The sequence below is a fragment of the Triticum urartu genome, chromosome 3 (genome assembly GCF_003073215.2).
Source record: "Triticum urartu cultivar G1812 chromosome 3, Tu2.1, whole genome shotgun sequence".
In the NCBI taxonomy this organism is placed as follows: Eukaryota; Viridiplantae; Streptophyta; class Magnoliopsida; order Poales; family Poaceae; genus Triticum; species Triticum urartu.
The window spans coordinates 645,902,539-645,929,122 of NC_053024.1; the positions used below are offsets into that span (position 1 = coordinate 645,902,539).

The following is a 26,584-nucleotide window of genomic DNA, read 5'->3' on the forward strand; positions in this document are numbered from 1 at the left end:
TCGCGCTTCAGTTCTACTGTTTAGATATGTTCCTAGAGAAAAAATAGTTGAAAGTTGATAGTAGCAATTATGCGGACTAGGTCCGTAAACTGAGGATTGTCCTCATTGCTTCTTAGAAGGCTTATGTCCTTAATGCACCGCTTAGTGTGCTGAACCTCGAACGTCGTCTATGGATTTGCGAACATCTGACATACACATTTTGATAACTACGTGATAGTTCAGTTAAACGGTTTAGAATTGAGGCACCGAAGACGTTTTGAAACGTCGCGAAACATATGAGATGTTTTGAGGGCTGAAATTGGGATTTCAGGCTCGTGCCCACGTCAAGAGGTATATGACCTCCGACGATTTTCTTAGCCTGCAAACTAAGGGAGAAAAGCTCAATTGTTGAGCTTGTGCTCAGATTGTCTGAGTACAACAATCATTTGAATCAAGTGGGAGTTGATCTTCCAGATAAGATAGTGATGTTTCTCCGAAGTCATTACCACCAAGCTACTAGAGATTCGTGATGAACTATAATGTATCAGGGACATATATGATGGTCCTTGAGATATTCGCGATGTTTGACACCGCGAAAGTAGAAATCAAGAAGGAGCATTAATTGTTGATGGTTAGTGAAACCACTAGTTTCAAGAAGGGCAAGGGCAAGAAGGGATACTTCATGACACGGCAATTCAGCTGCTGCTCTAGTGAAGAAACCCAAGGTTGAACCCAAACCCGAGACTAAGTGCTTCTGTAATAAGGGGAACAACCACTGGAGCAGAATTACCCTAGATACTTGGTAGATTAGAAGGCTGGCAAGGTCGATAGAAGTATATTGGATATACATTGTGTTGATGTGTACTTTACTAGTACTCCTAGTAGCACCAGGGTATTAGATACCGGTTCGGTTGCTAAGTGTTCGTAACTCGAAATAAAAGCTACGGAATAAACGGAGACTAGCTAAAGGTGAGCTGATGATATGTGTTGGAAGTGTTTCCAATGTTGATATAATCAAATATCGTACGCTCCTTCTACCATCGAGATTGGTGTTTGCATTGAGCATAGACATGATTGGATTATGTCTATCGCAATACGGTTATTCATTTAAAGAGAATAATGGTTACTCTGTTTATTTGAATAATACTTTCAATGGTCTTGCACCTAAAATGAATGGTTCATTGAAATCTCGATCGTAGTGATACACATATTCATGCCAAAAGATAGTAATGATAGTACCACCTACTTGTGGCACAGCCACGTAAGTCATATCGGTATAAAACGCATGAAGAAGCTCCATGTTGATGGATCTTTGGACTCACTCATTTTTGAAAAGTTTGAGACATGCGAACCATGTCTATTGGTGTGTATGCATGAAGAAACTCCATGCAAATGGACCGTTTGGACTCACTTGATTTTGAATCACTTGAGACATGCAAATCATACCACATGGGCAAGATGACTGAAAGCCTCGTTTTTCAGTAAAATGGAACTAGAAAGCAACTTGTTGGAAGTAATACATTTTGATGTGTGCAGTCCAATGAGTGCTGAGGCGTGTAGTGGATATCGTTATGTTCTTTCTTCACAGATGGTTTGAGTAGATGTTGAGTACATTTACTTGATGAATCACGAGTCTGAATTATTGAAAGGTTCAAGTAATTTCAGGGTGAAGTTGAAAGATCGTCGTGACAAGAGGATAAAAGATCTATGATATGATCATAGAGATGAATATCTGAATTACGAGTTTGGCACAGAATTAAGACATTGTGGAAATTGTTTCACAACTAATACAGCCTGGAACACCATAGTGTGATGGTGTGTCCGAACATCATAACTGCACCCTATTGGATATGATGCATACCATGATGTCTCTTATCGAATTACCACAATAGTTTATGGGTTAAGCATTAGAGACAACCACATTCACTTTAAATAGGGCACCACGTAGTAATTCCGATGAGATGACACCGTATGAACTATGGTTTAGAGAAACCTAAGCTGTCATTTCTTAAAAGTTTGGGGCTGCGACGCTTATGTGGAAAAGTTTCAGGCCGATAAGCTCGAACCCAAAGCGGATAAATGCATCTTCAAAGGACAACCCAAAACAGTTGGGTATACCTCCTGTCTCAGATTTGAAAGCAATAAGGGATTGTTTCTAGAATCGAGTCCTTTCTCGAGGAAAAGTTTCTCTCGAAAGAATTGAGTGGGAGGATGGTGGAGACTTGATGAGGTTATTGAACCGTCACTTCAACTAGTGTATAGCAGGGCACAAAGAGTTGTTCCTGTGGCACCTACACCAATTGAAGTGGAAGCTTATGATAGTGATCATGAAACTTCAGATCAAGTCACTACCAAACCTCGTAGGATGACAAGGATGCGTACTACTTCAGAGTGGTACGTAGTCCTGTCTTGGAAGTCATGTTGCTAGACAACAATGAACCTACGAGCTATGGAGAAGCGATGGTGGGCCTGGATTCCGATAAATGGCTCGAGGCCATAAAATCCGAGATAGGATCCATGTATGAAAACAAAGTGTAGACTTTGGAAGAACTACTTGATGGTCGTAAGGCTGTTAGGCACATATGGGTTTTTTAAAAGGAAGACGGACAATGATGGTAAATGTCACCATTAAGAAAGCTCGACTTGTCGTTAAGATGTTTTTTGACAAGTTCAAGGAGTTGACTACGGTGAGATTTTCTCACTCGTAGCGATGCCAAGAGTCTGTTGGAATTATATTAGCAGTCACTGCATTATTTATGAAATCTTGCAGATAGGATGTCAAAACATTGTTTCCTCGACGATTTTCTTGAGGAAAGGTTGTATGTGATACAACTGAAAGGTTTTTTCAATCCTGAAAGATGCTAATAAGTATGCAAAGCTCCAGTAATCCTTCTAAGGACTGGAGTAAGCATCTTGGAGTTGGAATGTACGCTTTGATGAGATGATCAAAGATTTTGGGTTTATACAAAGTTTATGAGAAACTTGTATTTCCAAAGAAGTGAGTGGGAGCACTATAGAATTTCTGATGAGTATATGTTGTTGACATATTATGGATCAGAAATGACGTAGGATTTCTGGAAAGCATATAGGGTTATTTGAAAGTGTTTTTTAATGGAAGGCCTGGATTAAGCTACTTGAACATTGAGCATCAAGATCTATAAGGATAGATCAAAACGCTTAATGGTACTTTCAAATGAGCACATACCTTGACATGATCTTGAAGTTGTTCAAGATGGATCAGTCAAAGAAGGAGTTCTTGCCTGAGTTGTAAGGTATGAAGTTAAGACTTAAAGCTCGACCACGGCAGAATAGAGAGAAAGGACGAAGGTCGTCCCCTATGCTTAAGACATAGGCTGTACAGTATGCTATGCTGTGTGCCGCACCTGAAGTGTGCCTTGCCATGAGTCAGTCAAGGGGTACAAGAGTGATCCAAGAACGGATCATAGGACAGGGGTCAAAGTTATCCTTAGTAACTAGTGGACTAAGAAATTTTCTCGATTATGGAGGTGGTAAAAGAGTTCGTCGTAAAGGGTTACGCCGATGCAAACTTTGACACTAATCCAGATTATTCTGAGTAGTAAACTGGATTCGTATAGTAGAACAGTTATTTGGAATAGCTCCAAATAGAACGTGGTAGCTGCATCTAGGAGATGACATAGAGATTTGTGAAGCACACACGGATCTGAAAGGTTCAGACCCGTTGACTAAAACCTCTCTCACAAGCAACATGATCAAACCCAGAACTCTTTGGGTGTTAGTCACATGGCGATGTGACCTGTGAGTGTTAATCACATGGCGATGTGAACTAGATTATTGACTCTAGTGCAAGTGGGAGACTGTAGGAAATATGCCCTAGAGGTAATAATAAATTGATTATTATTATATTTCCTTGTTCATGATAATCGTTTATTATCCATGCTATAATTGTATTGATAGGAAACTCAGATACATGTGTGGATACATAGACAACACCATGTCCCTAGTAAGCCTCTAGTTGACTAGCTCGTTGATCAATAGATGGTTATGGTTTCCTAACCATGGACATTGGATGTCGTTGATAACGGGATCACATCATTAGGAGAATGATGTGATGGACAAGACCCAATCCTAAGCATAGCACTAGATCGTGTAGTTCGTATGCTAAAGCTTTTCTAATGTCAAGTATCATTTCCTTAGACCATGAGATTGTGCAACTCCCGGATACCGTAGGAGTGCTTTGGGTGTGCCAAACGTCACAACGTAACTGGGTGGCTATAAAGGTACACTATGGGTATCTCCGAAAGTGTCTGTTGGGTTGGCACGAATCGAGACTGGGATTTGTCACTCCGTGTGACGGAGAGGTATCTCTGGGCCCACTCGGTAGGACATCATCATAATGTGCACAATGTGATCAAGGAGTTGATCATGGGATGATGTGTTACGGAACGAGTAAAGAGACTTGCCAGTAACGAGATTGAACAAGGTATCAGGATACCGACGATCGAATCTCGGGCAAGTATCGTACCGCTAGACAAAGGGAATTGAATACGGGATTGATTAAGTCCTTGACATCGTGGTTCATCCGATGAGATCATCGTGGAACATGTGGGAGCCAACATGGGTATCCAGATCCCGCTGTTGGTTATTGACCGGAGATCGTCTCGGTCATGTCTGCATGTCTCCCGAACCCGTAGGGTCTACACACTTAAGGTTCGGTGACGCTAGGGTTATAAAGGAAGTTTGTACGTGGTAACCGAATATTGTTCGGAGTCCCGGATGAGATCCCGGACGTCACGAGGAGTTCCGGAATGGTCCGGAGGTAAAGATTTATATATGGGAAGTCCTGTTTTGGTCACCGGAAGAGTTTCGGGGTTTATCGGTAATGTACCGGGACCACCGGGAGGGTCCCGGGGGTCCACCAAGTGGGGCCACCAACCCCGGAGGCTTGCGTGGGCTAAGAGTGGTGAGGGACCAGCCCCTTAGTGGGCTGGTGCGCCTCCCACAAGGGCCCATGGCGCCTAAGAGGTGGAAAGGGGGCAAACCCTAAGGGATATGGGCCTTAAGGCCCATATTGGTGCGCCTCCCTCTCCCATCCCCTCTTGGCCGCCCCCTTGCTCCCCATCTAGGGCTGCCGCCCCCCCTAGGGGTGGAAACCCTAGAGGGGGCGCAGCCCCTCCCCTTCCCCTATATATATGAGGCCTAGGGCTGCCCATAACACACGCGATTCAGTCTCTCGTTGGTGCAGCCCTGCATCTCTCTCTCCCTCCTCTTCTGTGGTGCTTGGCGAAGCCCTGCAGGATTGCCACGCTCCTCCATCACCACCACGCCGTTGTGCTTCTGCTGGATGGAGTCTTCCTCAACCTCTCCCTCTCTCCTTGCTGGATCAAGGCGTGGGAGACGTCACCGGGCTGCACGTGTGTTGAACGCGGAGGTGCCGTGCGTTCGGCACTTGGTCATCGGTGATTTGAATCACGACGAGTACGACTCCATCAACCCCGTTCACTTGAACGCTTCCGCTTAGCGATCTACAAGGGTATGTAGATGCACTCTCCTTCCCCTCGTTGCTAGTCTCTCCATAGATAGATCTTGGTGACACGTAGGAAAATTTTGAATTTCTGCTACGTTGCCCAACACGCACCATATGTTAGGTGCGCCACTAGTAACAGAAAAAAAATTAATTTCGATTTTTTTTCAAAATATGATACATAATATGAACGGAAGTTTGAAATATTTTTTCAAAATTTCATCACACTCATGAACATGAACAAAGTTCTAAACATCAACAAGGTTTAATAGGATTGATATGCTAAATATATCAGCAAGTGCCTGTGAAGTGAGCTGGTGCTGGGGTTGTATAGAACTCTAAAGTTAAGTGTGCTTGGGATGGAGTAGTGTCAAGATGGGTGACCTTTCGGGAAGTTTGACCACGGAGTGCGGTTTGACTTGAGATTAAGCCATAGAGACCTGAGATTAAGAAAAAAAATTAAAAAATTATTTTTTTTTGAAAAATAAATAAAAAAAATTGATTTTTTTTGAAATCTTTTAATTACTAATGGCGCACTTCTATGTGGTGCGCCATTACTAAGTCAGATAGTAATGGCACGCCTCTAGGCATACTAATAGCGCACTACATATGCGCCATTAGTATCTGGTATACTAATGGCGCACCAGTGATGGGCCATTAGTCAAAAATTATAGTGGCGTGGTACTAGTGGTGCATCAGTAGTGCGTCATTAGTAGGCAAAACTGGTGCGCCACTAGTAGGCTTTTTCATAGTAGTGAGGTTGGTAAATAGGAATTCTACAAATGGGCCTAAAATGATATAAGAAGTCATGAAAAAGAGTAGAAACGACCCGTCTCTACCTCAACCCATGTAGATGATCTTATTGGCAAAAAACGTTGTATCAAGATCTACAAATTAAGCCTAATTCTTAATATGTCATACGTATCACTTTGATGTTATTGGATTGCCGGTTTCTTGCTCAACGGACTTCGCCTATGCACAACACTTGAGAAGGGCGAAGACCGTGCGATCTAAGCGTGAGAATTCTCTACCGTGCGATGTAAGCATGAGAATTCTATACCATGCAACATGCATTAGTGCATCCTAAGCTGGGTTTAAATTGCATTGCATTTGATTGTGACATGCATAATTTTTCATGTTTAGATTTTTTTCCTTACGCAGAAATTTCTCACATAGTTCAAATTATAAGGATTGAGTTTGTATGCTACATAACATTTAAAAACTATATACAGCAACGCGCGGGATCGTATCGTCTAATCTAAATAAAGTACTCCACTACCTGCTTCATAATTTTTGACATGGTTTTAGTTCAAATTTAAATTTTGAACTAACATTACCAGTATATTACATTGTTACATTGTTACATTACTTTCATATATCCAAACAAATTATGTGTATCGTCCTGGCCCCACGCTACACACACCTAATTATTGCGTGTGGACGGAGAAGCACTTGACTCAGCTGTAATTTATTTTCACCCTAATTTAACTAGTAGGAATGATAGTAGAAATAATTCAGACACGCAGACGAGTCGATCACTGCGACTCCCAGGCGCCGAGCGCGCGCCTGGGCGTGGGCTTGGGCTTGCTGTCGGTCTTGACGGGGTAGGACGCCTCCATGGCGATGCCGCAGAGCCCGCCCGCGGCGCCGGAATCCTTCTCCACCCTGATGTAGCCCTGCTCTCCCCACGACGGCCCCCACGAGTTCTTCACCGTCCAGTACGCCTTGCCGTCCTCTGCCACGCCGTACCCGACCACCGCGACGCCGTGGTCCAGCTCCGTGCCGCAGCTGCCGGTGAAGACCCCCTCGGAGTAGAACATGAACGCCTTCCCGCTGGCCTCGACGGCCACGGACACGGGCTGGTTCGCCACCGCCTGGGCCAGCGCCTCCTCGCTGTTGGCCGGCACGTCCTGGTGCCCGTCGATGTGCACCACCACGGGGGAGTTCTGGGCCGCTCTCGCGACGTTGCAGGTGCCTTGGGCGGCGCGGTACGGGTAGGCAGCCTCGGTGATGAGCCCGCCGTTGCTCTTGATGTACTCGAAGGCGTTGTCCATGAGCCCGCCCTGGCACCCTTCGTTGTCCGCCGTGTCGCAGTCGATGAGCTCCTGCTCCGAGAGGGACACGAGGCTGCCCGTGCGGATGGCGTTGATGCCTTCCACGGACACCACCGTGGAGAAGGCCCAGCAGCTACCGCACTTGCCCTGGTCCTTGACGCCCGTCACGGCGCCCTTCTGCCGCCAGTCCACGGACGGCGGCAGGTCGGACACGTTCACGGCGGCGTACATGAATCCGGGGACGGACGGCGGCGTGGCCAGGGTGTCGCGGCGGAAGTCGCCGACGAAGGTGGCGCGGAACTCGGCCTGGCTCATGTCGCCGAAGCGGTTGAGGCGGAGGCGGTAGGGGCGGTCGCCGCGCTTGTTGTGGGAGTGGACGAAGTGGGCGTTGGACTTGAAGGTGCCGAAGCGGCGATGCTTCTCGGCGTGGTGGCGGGGCACGCGGTGCGCGGTCTGCCACCGCTCGTACAGGTCCCACAGCGCCTCCTCCGACTCCAGGTCCTTGTCCTCCATCGGGATGGCGCCGCACAGCTCCACCGCCGCCACGGCCAGCACTGCCGCCACCATGGACGCCACCAGAAGCTTCTTGCTAAGCTGCCCCATCGTGCTAGCTGCTACGTACCAAACTAGTTCACCGAGCAGTAGCTGGTGTTGGCTAGCTTGGAGTGTGAGATCGATGAGGGTGGAGGAGAAGAGAGGAGGTGTATTTATAGGCCGGGTCGTCCCTCATCATCTGATGAGCAGCACTGAGAAGCTTTGTAAGCAAGCAGAAGGAGAGCGATGGATTGGTTTGCGGCGGGAAAGACACGAGGAGGTTTAAATGGCGGTAACAGAATGCTGAGCGGAGGGGTGTCAGATTCTGCTCGGGGTGGTTGCCAAGTTGCGTGCGGCGGCGCTGGTATTGGGCGGCCACGAAGATTCAGGGCAGATTCACTGACCATTCCCGGTTCGTGGCCGAGGTGCAGGCCTGATTCATTCCTTCGTCGTTGGATCGGATCGCCGTGATAGTCTGCTGACCGTAGGTGTGCCGTTCTATGGACGCTGCGCCGCCGTAGAATCGGTAGATGCAGTTACTGGTGATACTCGATCATGGCGGATGACGACGTAGCCCGTTGCGCCGGTCGAGAGGATCAAAGACGGCATTAATGGCAGTCATGGTGCATGCTCGATTGTAACTGCACCGGCTGGCCGCCTAGCCGTTCGCCGCCGGCGGGTAGTCTGCCGCGGTATTGCTCGCCTTCACCTGTTAGAATTAATGGGCTAGGCCCATAGCAATTTCTGAAATCTCAAAGCCCATGTGTAAAATGGCAAGTGGTGGTGCTAAGTTTAGTCCCACCTTGGAAGTTGAAGAAGAGTTGGACCTCTTTATATAGTGGGTTCTCTCTATCACTCTAAGTGATGTGTGAGAAGAGAAAGGGAAAACCACACGCGCGTGCTTGCTCGCTGGGCCAGGCCGTGGCGAGGCGAGGCGAGTCGAGTCCGCCAAAATCCGGTCCGTCTCCTTGCAGGAGCGCAGCTTCCTTTTGCCGTTTTATTTTTATGTCTTGGCAGACAAGTTTTTTTTTAATTTCTTGTCCGGTAAGTATACGAATTAGAAACCGAGTCGGTTTGGGATTGTGGTCGCGACACAATACCGCCTCTGGTCCTAATATATATACAGCTACCGGCTGCGGCCAGAAAGATACCGAAAAACACCTAGGGTTTTGCCTCATCTCACAACTTGCGCCGCCATCGTAGTCTACTCCATCCCAAACACCGGCGTGCATCGGCGTGTGGGAGAGCAGGTCTCCGGAACCGTTCGTCTTTGCGATCCTGCACCGGGAGAGGACGAATTAGGTTTTTGGGAAGCGCTGTGCGCGACTGCTCAAATTCGTCATCACGGGTCGTCTTCCGTCCAAGTCGGGCGGTGCTACTCATCGTCGTATTCATCGCCGTCAGCAGCAGATCGTCGCCAACATCGTCATCAACACCGTCGCACCCATAATAGCTAACGATCAGTACGTCCAACATCCTCTGTTCATGTCTGTTTCTACAGCTACTGTTACGTGTTTGCTGCTGTTATGCATGTCTTGCTGTTCTTCTAGTTTGCTAGATTTTTGCATGCTAGTATCTCTTCTAGTCATGAATTATTTACTGGAATTAATCATGAACTTGCCTAATTTTCTAACAATCCAAAAACCTAATTATAGGCAATTTCCTGAGTTAACTATGGCTGGATTCGCTGATGCACTGAGGCCGGATAAGTTTACCGGTGTGCACTTTAAGAGGTGGCAGGTGAAGACCACGCTCTGGCTTACTGCTCTGAAAGTTTTCCACGCTAGTGTTGGTGCTCCAGAGGGAATGACCGACGAAGATCGGAGAAAATTCCAGGAAGCCAATACTATGTTTGTGGGATGCATTCTGAGTGTTCTTGCTGACCGTCTGTGTGATGTGTACATGCACATAAACGACGGAAAAATTCTGTGGGATGCATTGAATGCAAAATTCGGTGCAACAGATGCAGGCAGTGAACTGTACATCATGGAGAGTTTTCATGACTACAAGATGGTCAATAACCGTTCTGTGGTTGAACAAGTTCATGAGATACAGTGCATTGTGAAGGAACTTGAACTCCTTAAATGTGTTCTACCCGACAAATTCGTGGCTGGGTGCATGATTGCAAAGTTGCCTCCTTCATGGAGGAACTTCGCCACAACTCTGAAGCATAAGAGACAGGAGATATCAGTTGAAAATCTGATTGCATCTCTTGATGTTGAAGAAAAAGCTCGGGCTAAAGATACCACTGAAAAAGGAGGTGAGGTTCAGCCTACTGCTAACATGGTGCAGAGGTACCCACAGAACAAGAACAAAGGGAAAAACAAACCTGTTTCCAACAAGCCTACCAAGACTACTACCTTCAAGAAGAAGAAGTTCAACAAGGCTGAGCTAGAGTGCTACGCCTGTGGGAAGCCTGGACACTTTTCCAAGGAATGCCCTGAACGTGCAGACCGCAGAGGGAAAACAAACTCCAACACTGTCAACATGGTGACCGCTAGCAATACTGATGGGTATGGTAATTTACCTATTGTGCTTTCAGTATTTCAATCATCTTCGTGGTGGATTGATTCGGGTGCTAACGTTCATGTGTGTGCTGACATCTCCCTGTTTACTTCTTATCAGGTCGCAAGGGATTCTTCCGTCCTAATGGGGAATGGGTCACATGCTTCTGTTCGTGGCATTGGCACGGTGGATCTGAAGTTTACTTCGGGAAAGATCGTGCAACTAAGGAACGTGCAGCATGTCCCTACTATGAACAAGAATCTAGTTAGCGGCTCCCTTCTATGTCGAGATGGATTTAAGGTAGTTTTAGAGTCCAATAAAGTAATCGTGTCAAGATTTGGACAATTTATAGGAAAAGGCTATGAGTGCGGAGGCTTGTTCCGTTTTTCTCTTTCAGATTTTTGCAATAAGTCAATAAACCAAATTTGTGCTAGTGTTAATGATGATGCAAGTATTTGGCACTCTCGTTTATGTCATATTAATTTTGGTTTAATGTCTCGGCTATCCAGCATGAGTTTAATTCCAAACTTCACAGTTGCCAAAGGTTCTAAGTGCCATAGTTGTGTGCAATCTAAGCAACCTCGAAAGCCTCATAAGGCTGCCGAGGAGAGAAACTTGGCACCTCTAGAACTCATACATTCTGATCTTTGTGAGATGAATGGTGTGTTGACAAAAGGTGGAAAGAGATATTTCATGACTTTGATTGATGATGCGACTAGATTTTGCTATGTTTATTTGTTGCAAAATAAAGATGAAGCATTAGACTACTTTAAAATCTATAAAGCTGAAGTTGAAAATCAACTAGAGAGAAAGATCAAGCGTCTTAGGTCCGATCGTGGTGGAGAGTATTTTCCAAAAGTTTTTGATGAATTTTGTGAGGAACATGGTATTATTCATGAGAGGACGCCTCCCTATTCACCTCAATCAAATGGAGTGGCCGAGAGGAAAAACCGCACATTGACTGACTTGGTGAATGCCATGTTAGACACTGCTGGTTTATCTAAGGCATGGTGGGGGGAGGCTCTATTGACTTCATGTCATGTCCTGAATAGAGTTCCCAACAATAATAAAGAGAAAACCCCTTATGAGGAGTGGGTTGGGAGAAAACCATCACTTTCTTATTTGCGCACTTGGGGATGTTTGGCAAAGGTCAATATTCCAATTCCTAAGAAACGCAAACTTGGACCAAAGACAGTGGATTGTGTCTTTCTAGGGTATGCTCAACGGAGCATTGCTTATAGGTTTTTAGTGGTAAAATCTGAAGTACCTGATATGCATGTTGATACTATAATGGAATCTCGTGATGCAACATTTTTTGAGAACATATTTCCTATGAAAGATATGCATAGCATTGCTAGATTTTCTTCTGAGATAATTCCTGAATCTAGTACAACTGATGAATATTTCGAACAATCACATGAGGAAGTCCTTGAGAAGGATAACAATGAAGTTCCTAGAAGGAACAAGAGACAAAGGATTGCAAAATCCTTTGGTGATGATTTCATTGTATACCTTGTGGACGACACACCCAAGACGATTGCAGAAGCATATGCATCTCCGGATGTAGATGATTGGAAAGAAGCTGTTCATAATGAGATGGACTCAATTCTTTCTAATGGAACTTGGGAACTAACTGATAGACCATATGGTTGTAAACCTGTGGGCTGTAAGTGGGTGTTCAAAAAGAAGCTAAAGCCTGATGGTACTATTGATAAATACAAGGCGCGGCTAGTGGCCAAGGGCTACACTCAGAAAGAAGGCGAAGATTACTTTGACACCTATTCACCCGTTGCTAGAATGACCACCATTCGAGTGTTACTTTCCTTGGCTGCCTCTTATGGTCTTATCATTCATCAAATGGATGTAAAGACAGCTTTTCTCAATGGAGAGTTGGAAGAGGAGATCTATATGGATCAGCCTGACGGGTTTGTGGTAAAGGGTGAAGAGAGAAAGGTGTGCAAGTTGTTAAAATCTTTGTAATGGTCTGAAACAGGCACCTAAGCAATGGCATGAGAAGTTTGAAAGAACTTTGACTTCTGCAGGATTTGTCATTAACGAGGCTGATAGGTGTGTTTACTATCGCCATGGTGGGGGCAATAGTGTCATATTATGTTTGTATGTGGACGACATACTGATCTTTGGTACAAACATTAATGCAATTAATGAGGTCAAGTCTTTTCTATCAAAAAGTTTTGACATGAAAGATCTGGGAGAAGCCGATGTAATTCTAAACATCAAACTTATTAAGGATGAGAGTGGGATTACATTAACGCAATCTCACTATGTTGAGAAGGTCTTGAACCGATTCGGTTTTATGGATAGCAAGCCTTCTCCAACACCTTATGATCCCAGCGTGACACTCAGAAAGAACAAGAAAGAAACGAGAGATCAATTAAGATACTCTCAAATTGTCGGTTCACTCATGTACTTAGCTAGCGCTACAAGACCAGATATCTCTTTTGCTGTGAGCAAACTGAGTAGGTTCATGTCCAACCCGGGTGATGATCATTGGCATGCACTAGAAAGGGTCTTGCGCTATCTGAGAGGTACTATGAGTTACAGAATTACTTATTCAGGGCATCCTGCTGTGCTAGAAGGATATAGTGATTCAAATTGGATCTCCGATGTTGATGTACTTTACGCAACAAGTGGGTATGTACTTACTCATGGTGGTGGCGCAGTGTCATGGAGGTCCTGCAAGCAAACCATATTGACGAGGTCAACTATGGAAGCAGAATTAACTGCTTTGGACACAGCTACTGTTGAGGCAGAATGGCTGCGTGAGCTCTTGATGGACTTGCCGGTTGTTGAAAAACCTGTATCGGCTATTCTTATGAATTGTGATAACCAAACGGTTATCGCTAAAGTGAACAATTCTAAAGATAATGCAAAGTCATCAAGACACGTGAAAAGACGTTTGAAGTCTGTCAGGAAGTTGAGAAACTCCGGAGTAATAACTGTTACATATATACAAACAGACAAAAACCTGGCAGATCCCTTTACAAAGGGACTATCACGAAATGTGATAGATATTGCATCAAGGGAGATGGGTATGAGACCCATAGATGTTACACCATAGTAGTAACCCAACCTTTGTGATCGGAGATCCCGTGAATTAGGATCTGGGAAGAACAAGCTATTGGTTAACTGAGGAGAGTAATAACTTGTGATCGTCTCCAAGTGAAGATGCAAAACTCTCAGAGCTGTAAGGCTCAGATCTGTAAGGCAGGTTGGCAACATGCCTTAATGTGGTTCTATTGGCTATAATTAGCAAAGATGCTATCCTACAGAGCAGTCTTGAAAGAACACACCTATATGAGTTCTGACTGTAAACGTCGCAGTCTATGAGATTTGGGTGATCTCTAGTAAACTCACGAAGAGACCAGGGAGTATGACGTATAAGCTCCAAACCGTGGGGTAGCCTACTGGCGGTCAGGTACTGGTTAAGACTTTGAGTGAAACCTGTTCACACAAAACTAGCAATTCAAGGCATAGTCCATTGTCAAGTTGTGAATGGATGTAGCTTAAAGTTCTAGGCAGAAGTTCAACTTAACAGTCTCTGCTGAAACACTGGTATATTAAACAAGTGGTGAGAGAAGGCAAATCTCTAAATGGGTATTTGAGATTTGGTGGGGGATTGTTAGAATTAATGGGCTAGGCCCATAGCAATTTCTGAAATCTCAAAGCCCATGTGTAAAATGGCAAGTGGTGGTGCTAAGTTTAGTCCCACCTTGGAAGTTGAAGAAGAGTTGGACCTCTTTATATAGTGGGTTCTCTCTACCACTCTAAGTGATGTGTGAGAAGAGAAAGGGAAAACCACACGCGCGCGCTCGCTCGCCTCGCCTGGCCTGGCCTGGCCTGGCCTGGCCGGGCCGTGGCGAGGCGAGGCGGCGCGTACATGCGACATGCGCGTGAATGGTCCGCCGAAATCCGGTCCGTCTCCTTGCAGGAGCGCAGCTTCCTTTTGCCGTTTTATTTTTATGTCTTGGCAGACAAGTTTTTTTTTGATTTCTTGTCCGGTAAGTATACGAATTAGAAACCGAGTCGGTTTGGGATTGTGGTCGCGACACAATACCGCCTCTGGTCCTAATATATATACAGCTACCGGCTGCGGCCAGAAAGATACCGAAAAATACCTAGGGTTTTGCCTCATCTCACAACTTGCGCCGCCATCGTAGTCTACTCCATCCCAAACGCCGGCGTGCATCGGCGTGTGGGAGAGCAGGTCTCCGGAATCGTTCGTCTTTGCGATCCTGCACCGGGAGAGGACGAATTAGGTTTTTGGGAAGCGCTGTGCGCGACTGCTCAAATTCGTCATCACGGGTCGTCTTCCGTCCAAGTCGAGCGGTGCTACTCATCGTCGTATTCATCGCCGTCAGCAGCAGATCGTCGCCAACATCGTCATCAACACCGTCGCACCCATAATAGCTAACGATCAGTACGTCCAACATCCTCTGTTCATGTCTGTTTCTACAACTACTGTTACGTGTTTGCTGCTGTTATGCATGTCTTGCTGTTCTTCTAGTTTGCTAGATTTTTGCATGCTAGTATCTCTTCTAGTCATGAATTATTTACTGGAATTAATCATGAACTTGCCTAATTTTCTAACATCACCTACCTCTCTCAAGTGTCAAGAGACACAATGTTATCTTTTTTACTTTTTAAGAGAAAAAGCCATAGTCCAACTTTATAGATAAAGCCATCAGCCAGAGTTTGAACATAACATCAATGTCTAGGATTAGCAATCGAAAATACACGCAGCGAGAGTTTTAAAGAAACACGATTACACAGCATCAACCATCGTCAGCTTGGTCGATCCGAAGCAAAGAAGACGCCGTAGAGTTGTAGTGCACACATGAGATCAGCACATTCGTTGCCTCGCTATCATTCTCCTTAGTCAATAATTTCCACTACTGAAAAAGGAAATCAGTTTAAACAAGCAGTGAACATGTTTAGAAGGAAAGATGTTTTGATAGTAAATTTGTTCCTAGTAATCCATAACACCCACAACATAGCCGAAAACCCGAACCAAAATAGGCGTCTCTTTTGCCCAACAAGAGAATTAGACAAGGACTGAAGGACCGGAGGTGCAGAAAAGAGGAGGGAGACCAATTCACACCCAACCACGATCTGATGCCGTTCCAGAATAGGTTAGCAAGGTGACAGTTGAACAACACATGGTTGGTATTCTCCCGGGCCATTACGCTTACGGAACTGGTCCGCAGTCAGAAGCTTCCCACGAATGGCTTGCCACACAAAATTAAACCACAAGTAAAGAGCTAAGGTTAGGGATAACCGAAGCTCCAAAGAATGTATCCTGATATTCACTTCCTTGGAGGTAAGCTACACTTCCACTTGCAGTGAACTCCGCACCGACACAACCCAGTTTGTGGAAAATCCACAAATTGATGCCTGGCATTTTGAAGATGCTAAATTTTCAAGAGTAATAAGCGGGGTTTTTAGGTTCAAAGGTGTTCTTCTATGATTCTCAATCACAACTTGGATTCTTCTTGCTTAGGTTTTCCTCACTTAGGATTCTTGTACCGAGAAAAATGGGTAAGTCACAATGTATTTTGCAAAACAACACTTGGGAATCTACCAAAATCACAAGGGTGTTGGGGGCTATTTATAGGCGCGCCATGGAAAACTAACAGTTGTGTCGAAAGTTCTACAACTTCAAAGACACCTAAGAACCTAGCCCGTCAACAACCATTAGACTTCAGAATTAGTGCGCGGGAAAATTTGTAAACCCGAAAGAACCCAGGTGTCGTGGATTTGTCATGGAAGATGTTCTTCGTGTCACGACTTAGTCGCGAGGCCAACGCATCCATGTGGTAGCATGAGAGGGGTTGGTCAGAATTGAGAGACGCAAGGGTTTACCCAGGTTCGGCCCCTCACGGTGGAGGTAAAAACCTACATCCTGCTTCATTGATATTGATGATGATGAACACGATTACAAGGGTGCTCTATCTCGAGGTATTGATTTGTTTGTCTAACCCTAATCTCTCCAACTCGTGGAACTTGTCCCTCTTGGGGTGCCCTGCCCCTCCTTATATAAGTTGAAGAGGCGGGTTACATGACTAGTCCTAGTAGGATTAGGACTACTCTATTACGAGTGGAATCCTAGTCTTGCTCCCTTTGTAAGAGAATATTCCTTATGCCTTAAACCGGCCCACCATAACTTGAGTCGGCCTTCCATGAGCCGCCTTCTGGGCCACCGGGTCTTGTCGCTCCTCTGACCCGCCTGCCGGGTCACCAATGAACCGCCAACTCTGGGCGGGTTACTAGTTAGTCACCGGGTCAGGGCAGGTCACCATTGAGTCACCAAGTCTGGCCGGGTCATACATCCGGCCGGGTTACACCGTGGGGTATATCCCCGACATTAGCCCCCCAGTTTAATTTGGATTTATCCAGGTTAAACTCATCCTGCAAAATAAATACAAGAACAAATTTGACAGGCTGTGCTCCGGTTTAAAAATTCTTGTAAGCCGGCACCTGATCATCCTTAAGTCCTTGTCCTTTCCTTCTTCTGGAAAGTCCGGGTCAATAGACCAGCTTCATAATCAATTTACTGGCATTGGTTTCTCATAGAAATATTGTGAAGAATAATTCATTTGATTCAGCTCCCACAGCTTAACAAAAATATTGATCTTGAAATACTCATCTGTTTTTCAGCCGGCTTGAAGATGTAGAACTTCCCGGTTTATCATTGCCAAAATTGCCAATTTGTAAATATTGATGGCATCGGGTCATAATTGTTGCTAACATCAAGCTTGAAAATGTACCTCCCTTATATGCATATCACTTGTAGCCCCCAAGTCTTAAGAAGGGAGCATATCAACAGCTTAAGACTTGCTTCAATATAAATGTAGCAACCTTGAAGAAATCCGGGTTGTTCATCTCAATCACTAGTCAAAACTGAATATTCCATATATGCATAGCCCCCAAGTACCGAGTTGTCATGCTTGCAGCAACCTGGGACTTGTAATTGCCTTATGCTCATAAAAACTTCAACCAGTGTAGCCCCCAAGGACCGGGTCATTATGCAATAATGAGCATGTACTTTGTAAATATGATCATGTAGACTTTGAACAACAACGTGTAGCCCCCAAGGGCCGGCTTAGTACGATAATACTGAGCTGGAACTTTATATATACTTCATTTAAAATAACATCATATGATGTAAGTCCCACCATGAGGCTCGAACCCACGTCCATAAGGTTAAGAGCTTTGTACTCTACCAACTGAGCAATGAACCCTTCAATATAATGGATTAAGGCTTGTGTACCTTGAATTTTTGACAGGAGCAATTGGTAGCCCCCAAGGTCCGGCTCATTACGATGTGATGAGTCGGATCTTCAATAAGGCAAGTAAAAAATGACTTTGCATTAGCCCCCAAGTGCCATGGTGCATGCTGGCAGTGACATGGGACTTGCATATTTAATGTAATCTCAACTTGGATAATGTAGCCCCCAAGTGCCGGGTCGTAAGTCTACAGCGACTCGGGACTATTCCTTCCATTGTAGAATAAATCATATCCTCTGTTTGGATGATATTGCTGAATGCTCTGCATATCAATATTGAACCTTGCTCTCTATTGTGAGCCGGTATTCTTGAATGAAGAAATAATAGCCATTACTCTGGAGCGGCTTTGAAAACCTCAATCATAATACTGGTTATTGATAATCATAATAAAAATCCAGCCATGTTGGCTATTAAAGATTTGAATAATATAACCCGGTTTGAAAACCGGTTCCTGCACACAAACAAATCACAAGTGTCCCGGCAGTTTACCACGGGGCGGGTCATGATGCCCAGTATAAATCCGCTGGTGACCATAGAAGTCCATAACCAGGGTAGGGGTAATATCCCAAATATGAGACATAATCAGGGCTGCTTGGCCCGACTTGTAAAAACCATATGAAAAAGAGGTGATCCAAATCCAAAATAAATAAAATAAATAAATAACCCCAAAAACACGAGGCTTTCATAGGCTGCCGAGCCAAAATATCTTCTTCAATGAAACTAGCATGATAGCCGCTGGAGTATCTGCGCTTTCTGTGAGCCGCCTCTCACATAACCCAATCGACATTTTAACCTAGATAAGTTCATGGTCTTTAAAAGATTGACTTATCGAGAGTATGCGGGGTTGGAGTAGCATCATGCAAAACAGGCCGGTTTAACCAAGTTTCAAGGAAGGCGGCTTAACAACCTGAGCTTCTCCTTACTTTCCGTAAGCCGGCTCTTTCATGACCCAATAAATGTTTTAACCTTGACAAGTTCAGGGTCTCATTTAAGAGATTGACTTGTTAAGAACAGGGCGGGTCATCCAGGATTACCTGGTCGAAGAGCATCTTGCATATAGGCCGATAACCCGGATTTTTGGTGAATACACCTGACATCTATGCCAATCAAAAGGGTGAATATGTTGGAAATATGCCCTAGAGGCAATAATAAATTGATTATTATTATATTTCCTTGTTCATGATAATCGTTTATTATCCATGCTATAATTGTATTGATAGGAAACTCAGATACATGTGTGGATACATAGACAACACCATGTCCCTAGTAAGCCTCTGGTTGACTAGCTCGTTGATCAATAGATGGTTACGGTTTCCTGACCATGGACATTGGATGTCGTTGATAACGGGATCACATCATTAGGAGAATGATGTGATGGACAAGACCCAATCCTAAGCATAGCACAAAGATCGTGTAGTTCGTATGCTAAAGCTTTTCTAATGTCAAGTATCATTTCCTTAGACCATGAGATTGTGCAACTCCCGGATACTGTAGGAGTGCTTTGGGTGTGCCAAACGTCACAACGTAACTGGGTGGCTATAAAGGCACATTACAGGTATCTCCGAAAGTGTCTGTTGGGTTGGCACGAATCGAGACTGGGATTTGTCACTCCGTGTAAACGGAGAGGTATCTCTGGGCCCACTCGGTAGGACATCATCATAATGTGCACAATGTGATCAAGGAGTTGATCACGGGATGATGTGTTATGGAACGAGTAAAGAGACTTGCCGGTAACGAGATTGAACAAGGTATTGGGATACCGACGATCGAATCTCGGGCAAGTATCGTATCGATAGACAAAGGGAATTGTATACGGGATTGATTAAGTCCTTGACATCGTGGTTCATCCGATGAGATCATCGTGGAACATGTGGGAGCCAACATGGGTATCCAGATCCCGCTGTTGGTTATTGATCGGAGAACGTCTCGGTCATGTCTGCATGTCTCCCGAACCCGTAGGGTCTACACACTTAAGGTTCGATGACGCTAGGGTTATAAAGGAAGTTTGTATGTGGTTACCGAATGTTGTTCGGAGTCCCGGACGTCACGAGGAGTTCCGGAATGGTCCGGAGGTAAAGATTTATATATGGGAAGTCCTATTTCGGCCATCGGGACAAGTTTCGGGGTCATCGGTATTGTACCGGGACCACCGGAAGGGTCCCGGGGGTCCACCGGGTGGGGCCACCTATCCCGGAGGGTCCCATGGGCCGAAGTGGGAAGGGATCCAGCCCAAAGTGGGCTAGGGCGCCACTTTCCCCTAGGGCCCATGCGCCTAGTGTGGGGGAAACCCTAAAAGGAAGAGTCCTAGGAGGGGAAGGCACCTCCTAGGTGCCTTGGGGGGGAGGGAATCCTCCCTTGGCCGCCACCCCAAGGCCCATCTAGGGCTGTCGCCCCTCTAGGGGTGGGAACCCTAGAGGGGGCGCACCCTCCCCCCTCTCCCCTATATATATTGAGGCCTGGGGCTGCCCATAACACGTGATCTGATCTCTGCCTATTGGTGCACCCCTCCCTCTCTTTCTCCTCATATCTCGCGGTGCTTGGCAAAGCCCTGCAGGATTGCCACGCTCCTCCATCACCACCACGCTGTTGTGCTGCTGCTGGATGGAGTCTTCCTCAACCTCTCCCTCTCTCCTTGCTGGATCAAGGCGTGGGAGACGTCACCGGGCTGCACGTGTGTTGAACGCGGAGGTGCCGTGCGTTCGGCACTTGGTCATCGGTGATTTGAATCACGACGAGTACGACTCCATCAACCCCGTTCACTTGAACGCTTCCGCTTAGCGATCTACAAGGGTATGTAGATGCACTCTCCTTCCCCTCGTTGCTAGTCTCTCCATAGATAGATCTTGGTGACACGTAGGAAAATTTTGAATTTCTGCTACGTTGCCCAACACGCACCATATGTTAGGTGCGCCACTAGTAACAGAAAAAAAATTAATTTCGATTTTTTTTCAAAATATGATACATAATATGAACGGAAGTTTGAAATATTTTTTCAAAATTTCATCACACTCATGAACATGAACAAAGTTCTAAACATCAACAAGGTTTAATAGGATTGATATGCTAAATATATCAGCAAGTGCCTGTGAAGTGAGCTGGTGCTGGGGTTGTATAGAACTCTAAAGTTAAGTGTGCTTGGGATGGAGTAGTGTCAAGATGGGTGACCTTTCGGGAAGTTTGACCACGGAGTGCGGTTTGACTTGAGATTAAGCCATAGAGACCTGAGATTAAGAAAAAAAATTAAAAAATTATTTTTTTTTGAAAAATAAATAAAAAAAATTGATTTTTTTTGAAATCTTTTAATTACTAATGGCGCACTTCTATGTGGTGCGCCATTACTAAGTCAGATAGTAATGGCACGCCTCTAGGCATACTAATAGCGCACTACATATGCGCCATTAGTATCTGGTATACTAATGGCGCACCAGTGATGGGCCATTAGTCAAAAATTATAGTGGCGTGGTACTAGTGGTGCATCAGTAGTGCGTCATTAGTAGGCAAAACTGGTGCGCCACTAGTAGGCTTTTTCATAGTAGTGAGGTTGGTAAATAGGAATTCTACAAATGGGCCTAAAATGATATAAGAAGTCATGAAAAAGAGTAGAAACGACCCGTCTCTACCTCAACCCATGTAGATGATCTTATTGGCAAAAAACGTTGTATCAAGATCTACAAATTAAGCCTAATTCTTAATATGTCATACGTATCACTTTGATGTTATTGGATTGCCGGTTTCTTGCTCAACGGACTTCGCCTATGCACAACACTTGAGAAGGGCGAAGACCGTGCGATCTAAGCGTGAGAATTCTCTACCGTGCGATGTAAGCATGAGAATTCTATACCATGCAACATGCATTAGTGCATCCTAAGCTGGGTTTAAATTGCATTGCATTTGATTGTGACATGCATAATTTTTCATGTTTAGATTTTTTTCCTTACGCAGAAATTTCTCACATAGTTCAAATTATAAGGATTGAGTTTGTATGCTACATAACATTTAAAAACTATATACAGCAACGCGCGGGATCGTATCGTCTAATCTAAATAAAGTACTCCACTACCTGCTTCATAATTTTTGACATGGTTTTAGTTCAAATTTAAATTTTGAACTAACATTACCAGTATATTACATTGTTACATTGTTACATTACTTTCATATATCCAAACAAATTATGTGTATCGTCCTGGCCCCACGCTACACACACCTAATTATTGCGTGTGGACGGAGAAGCACTTGACTCAGCTGTAATTTATTTTCACCCTAATTTAACTAGTAGGAATGATAGTAGAAATAATTCAGACACGCAGACGAGTCGATCACTGCGACTCCCAGGCGCCGAGCGCGCGCCTGGGCGTGGGCTTGGGCTTGCTGTCGGTCTTGACGGGGTAGGACGCCTCCATGGCGATGCCGCAGAGCCCGCCCGCGGCGCCGGAATCCTTCTCCACCCTGATGTAGCCCTGCTCTCCCCACGACGGCCCCCACGAGTTCTTCACCGTCCAGTACGCCTTGCCGTCCTCTGCCACGCCGTACCCGACCACCGCGACGCCGTGGTCCAGCTCCGTGCCGCAGCTGCCGGTGAAGACCCCCTCGGAGTAGAACATGAACGCCTTCCCGCTGGCCTCGACGGCCACGGACACGGGCTGGTTCGCCACCGCCTGGGCCAGCGCCTCCTCGCTGTTGGCCGGCACGTCCTGGTGCCCGTCGATGTGCACCACCACGGGGGAGTTCTGGGCCGCTCTCGCGACGTTGCAGGTGCCTTGGGCGGCGCGGTACGGGTAGGCAGCCTCGGTGATGAGCCCGCCGTTGCTCTTGATGTACTCGAAGGCGTTGTCCATGAGCCCGCCCTGGCACCCTTCGTTGTCCGCCGTGTCGCAGTCGATGAGCTCCTGCTCCGAGAGGGACACGAGGCTGCCCGTGCGGATGGCGTTGATGCCTTCCACGGACACCACCGTGGAGAAGGCCCAGCAGCTACCGCACTTGCCCTGGTCCTTGACGCCCGTCACGGCGCCCTTCTGCCGCCAGTCCACGGACGGCGGCAGGTCGGACACGTTCACGGCGGCGTACATGAATCCGGGGACGGACGGCGGCGTGGCCAGGGTGTCGCGGCGGAAGTCGCCGACGAAGGTGGCGCGGAACTCGGCCTGGCTCATGTCGCCGAAGCGGTTGAGGCGGAGGCGGTAGGGGCGGTCGCCGCGCTTGTTGTGGGAGTGGACGAAGTGGGCGTTGGACTTGAAGGTGCCGAAGCGGCGATGCTTCTCGGCGTGGTGATGTCGCCGAAGCGGTTGAGGCGGAGGCGGTAGGGGCGGTCGCCGCGCTTGTTGTGGGAGTGGACGAAGTGGGCGTTGGACTTGAAGGTGCCGAAGCGGCGATGCTTCTCGGCGTGGTGGCGGGGCACGCGGTGCGCGGTCTGCCACCGCTCGTACAGGTCCCACAGAGCCCCTCCTCCGACTCCAGGTCCTTGTCCTCCAGCGGGATGGCGCCGCACAGCTCCACCGCCGCCACGGCCAGCACGGCCGCCACCATGGACGCCACCAGAAGGTTCTTGCTAAGCTGCCCCATCGTGCTAGCTGCTACGTACCAAACTAGTTCACCGAGCAGTAGCTGGTGTTGGCTAGCTTGGAGTGTGAGATCTATGAGGGTGGAGGAGAAGAGAGGAGGTGTATTTATAGGTCGGGTCGTCCCTCGTCATCTGATGAGCAGCACTGAGAAGCTTTGTAAGCAAGCAGAAGGAGAGCGATGGATTGGTTTGCGGCGGGAAAGACACGAGGAGGTTTAAATGGCGGTAACAGAAAGCTGACCGGACGGGGTGTCAGATTCTGCTCGGGGCGGTTGCCAAGTTGCGTGCGGCGGCGCTGGTATTGGGCGGCCACGAAGATTCAGGGCAGATTCACTGACCATTCCCGGTTCGTGGCCGAGGTGCAGGCCTGATTCATTCCTTCGTCGTTGGATCGGATCACCGTGATAGTCTGCTGACCGTAGGTGTGCCGTTCTATGGACGCTGCGCCGCCGTAGAATCGGTAGACCGCCTAGCCGTTCGCCGCCGGCGGGGTAGTCTGCCACGGTATTGCTCGCCTTCACCTAGAGGATCAAACACGGCATTAATGGCAGTCGCGGGGGGCGGGGTGCATGCTCGATCGTAACTGCACCGGCTGGCCGCCTAGCCGTTCGCCGCCGGCGGGGTAGTCTGCCACGGTATTGCTCGCCTTCACCTATCTCTCTCAAGTGTCAGGAGACAGACTGTAATTAGGAGAATTGGCATTTTACCATGCACAGATGTACCGTGCATTGGCTGTGTGCATCGTCGTGATGCAGAGGTCACGGGTAAATTTTTTTTTTCAAAGAAAAATGGATATACCATGGATCCATCGTCCACTGTTGGTCCATGCTACATTTTATGGTTTTGGCAGATTTTATCTTATTTTGGAGTGTTCCATTAGTTTCCCTTTTTCATTTTTCGAAGTATCTTATATTTACTAATTAGAAGCACCATACGAGCCTCTACGTTAATCCTCCAAAACTACTATAAAATGACCATTAGATCATAATTATGCGTCTAGGATTGAAAACGATAGGAAATCCCAAGAGTACATACATGTTACAATGTCCATGATTTTTTTTTCCAGAAATACAACGTCCAGATTAAGAAACCAGCTCACGTACCAGGCCAAAGAGTCCTAACAAGTTACAACTTCCAGGATTACCTACCTCACGCACAAGTCCCAAGAGTCCTAACATGTTACAGTGGAAGACACGTCCAGTTTTTTTTTGAATGAAAGTAAAGAAACATCCAGGCTGTAAAAGGAGAAGAAGGAAATATCCAAACTAAAATCACCTAACAAACTAATGTTTTTCTTTTCAGAAACGTACCCAATGCATACATGATTATTAAATGAAAATCACCATGCACACAACCATAGGGAAAAAAAACCCGTCGACAAATCACACACGCATATATACTCCAAATTTGTTTGGGTAGCACATAGTTTGCTGAAAATGAAAAAAGGTATAGTGTCAATGTTTTTTCAAAATCTACGTCATGAATGTCATAATAAACAAATTATATATTATATCTATTAAATGAAATTTCCTAAACTATGCAAGCGCATAAGGAAAAACCAATGTTTTTCTGAAGTTTACTTATGTCATTTATGTTTTATATTTAAGGAATAAAACAACAATGATGTTTAAGCACTTAATTAATCCTTTTAATATATAGCAAAAGGAGAGTGCACATGCGCGTCGACTGGATAAAGCAATATATCATAGACTAGGACACTGGCTAGCTAGCCGCCATCCCATAAAGAAAATAGCATCACCACTTTTCGTAGTTGTTCATTTGGGATTTGGGAAGGATCAGGTAATTTTAAAAAATGTATAAAGTAACTTCTAAAGTCTTACAGACATGCATCCAGTAATTTAGGGGATATTTTGGAATATTCGAGCAAACATTCAAATTTCATTGTTGATTTAATAATACAAAGATGAATACTAGAATGTTAGTGTCCAAGTAAAAGAAAGATTCGACGAGAAAAGTAGAAATATAGAGAATTATTTTAAAGACGAGAAGGCTTCCACGAGTTGAAAAAAATCTACAAGTTCAACGATCTTACAAATATTATAAAAGTACAATGACAAGTTTAAAATGACGGGTATTATTTCTCATGGGTTAAAATATTAATTTAAATATTTTGTATTTCTATGTTTACAAGGCTTTCGACAAAACAATACATACAAAAACTTAATCAATAATACTACAATTTGATGTAGTAGCCAATACAATGTTAAAAATTGCTAGCCCGTGCAGTAGCACGGGTTGACGACTAGTATAACATAATTCGTTGCTGTCTACCACTGCGCACCAGCAAATTCGATCAGAAATTAGTCCACTCTTATTTTTTGGTACACAAGGAAACACCATGGCACACTTTAAAATAAGAAGAAAAATCAATGAAACATTATGTAAAAATCTGAAACAAGACAAATAATGTGGCACGAAACGTGAAGCAATGGCATACGATGAATGCATCCACGGTATAGTGCCAACCACACACGACTCCAGGATTCTACGCTTCTTGATCATAGTAGCTTCTTTTTCCGTGATCATAGCTCCAAATTCGCCAGGAACTTCTTTAGGAAAAACGACCTAGATATTAGTCCATGGGAAATATGTTGATATATAGAAGTTTGGTGCGCCCGCCAAATCACCCATAAGGGACACCAAAACCGTGATGAACATGTGAATAAATCAAGTTAATTTGTAAAAGTATTAAAAGAGAGAAGAATTGTAATACAATGTGTGTATATGTACGCTTCGAGGAACAATATAGATAGAGGAGCAACACTTCTAAGGAAAGAAGACTCATAGGGATAAGATGAAAATTATTTTTGTCTAATCCGGTGTAATTTCTAACTACCAAATGTATATCTCTAGCATCCCCTAGTGGTAGTACCGCAGACAACGGGAGCATCATGGACGGTCGAACTAGAGAGAGACCAAAGGTAGAACCAACGGGCTGACACCACTCCACTATCGGAGCAGGAGTGTCGTAGACGATGTCGTGTCCCAAATGCCTTGATTGTAGAGGAAGTTAACGAGGTGCGCAGGCAAGGTGTTAGAGGATCTACAACCGGACTCGGCAAATCCGAGCTCTCAAATGCCCGCGGACGCGCCCAGACGCGCACAGTGACTGGGCACTCCTCAAAT

The 26,584-nt window shown here is 45.6% G+C and overlaps 1 protein-coding gene and 1 pseudogene across 1 annotated transcript; both read right to left on the reverse strand.

Annotated features, from left to right (window-relative positions):
* Nucleotides 1–6,860: 6,860 nt before the first annotated feature.
* Nucleotides 6,861–8,200, reverse strand: LOC125548963 (cysteine proteinase EP-B 2). Its single transcript, XM_048712472.1, has one exon. It carries the CDS (start codon nucleotides 8,137–8,139, stop codon nucleotides 7,018–7,020), a length of 1,122 nt encoding a protein of 373 aa, XP_048568429.1. The 5' UTR covers nucleotides 8,140–8,200; the 3' UTR covers nucleotides 6,861–7,017.
* Nucleotides 8,201–22,039: 13,839 nt separating this feature from the next.
* LOC125548964 lies at nucleotides 22,040–23,485 on the reverse strand (annotated as a pseudogene).
* Between the last annotated feature and the right edge of the window lie 3,099 nt (nucleotides 23,486–26,584).

Coding starts and splice junctions, on each gene's coding strand:
- LOC125548963 (XM_048712472.1), bottom strand. CDS start 8,139: ATGGGGCAGCTTAGCAAGAAGCTTCTGGTGGCGTCCATGGTGGCGGCA.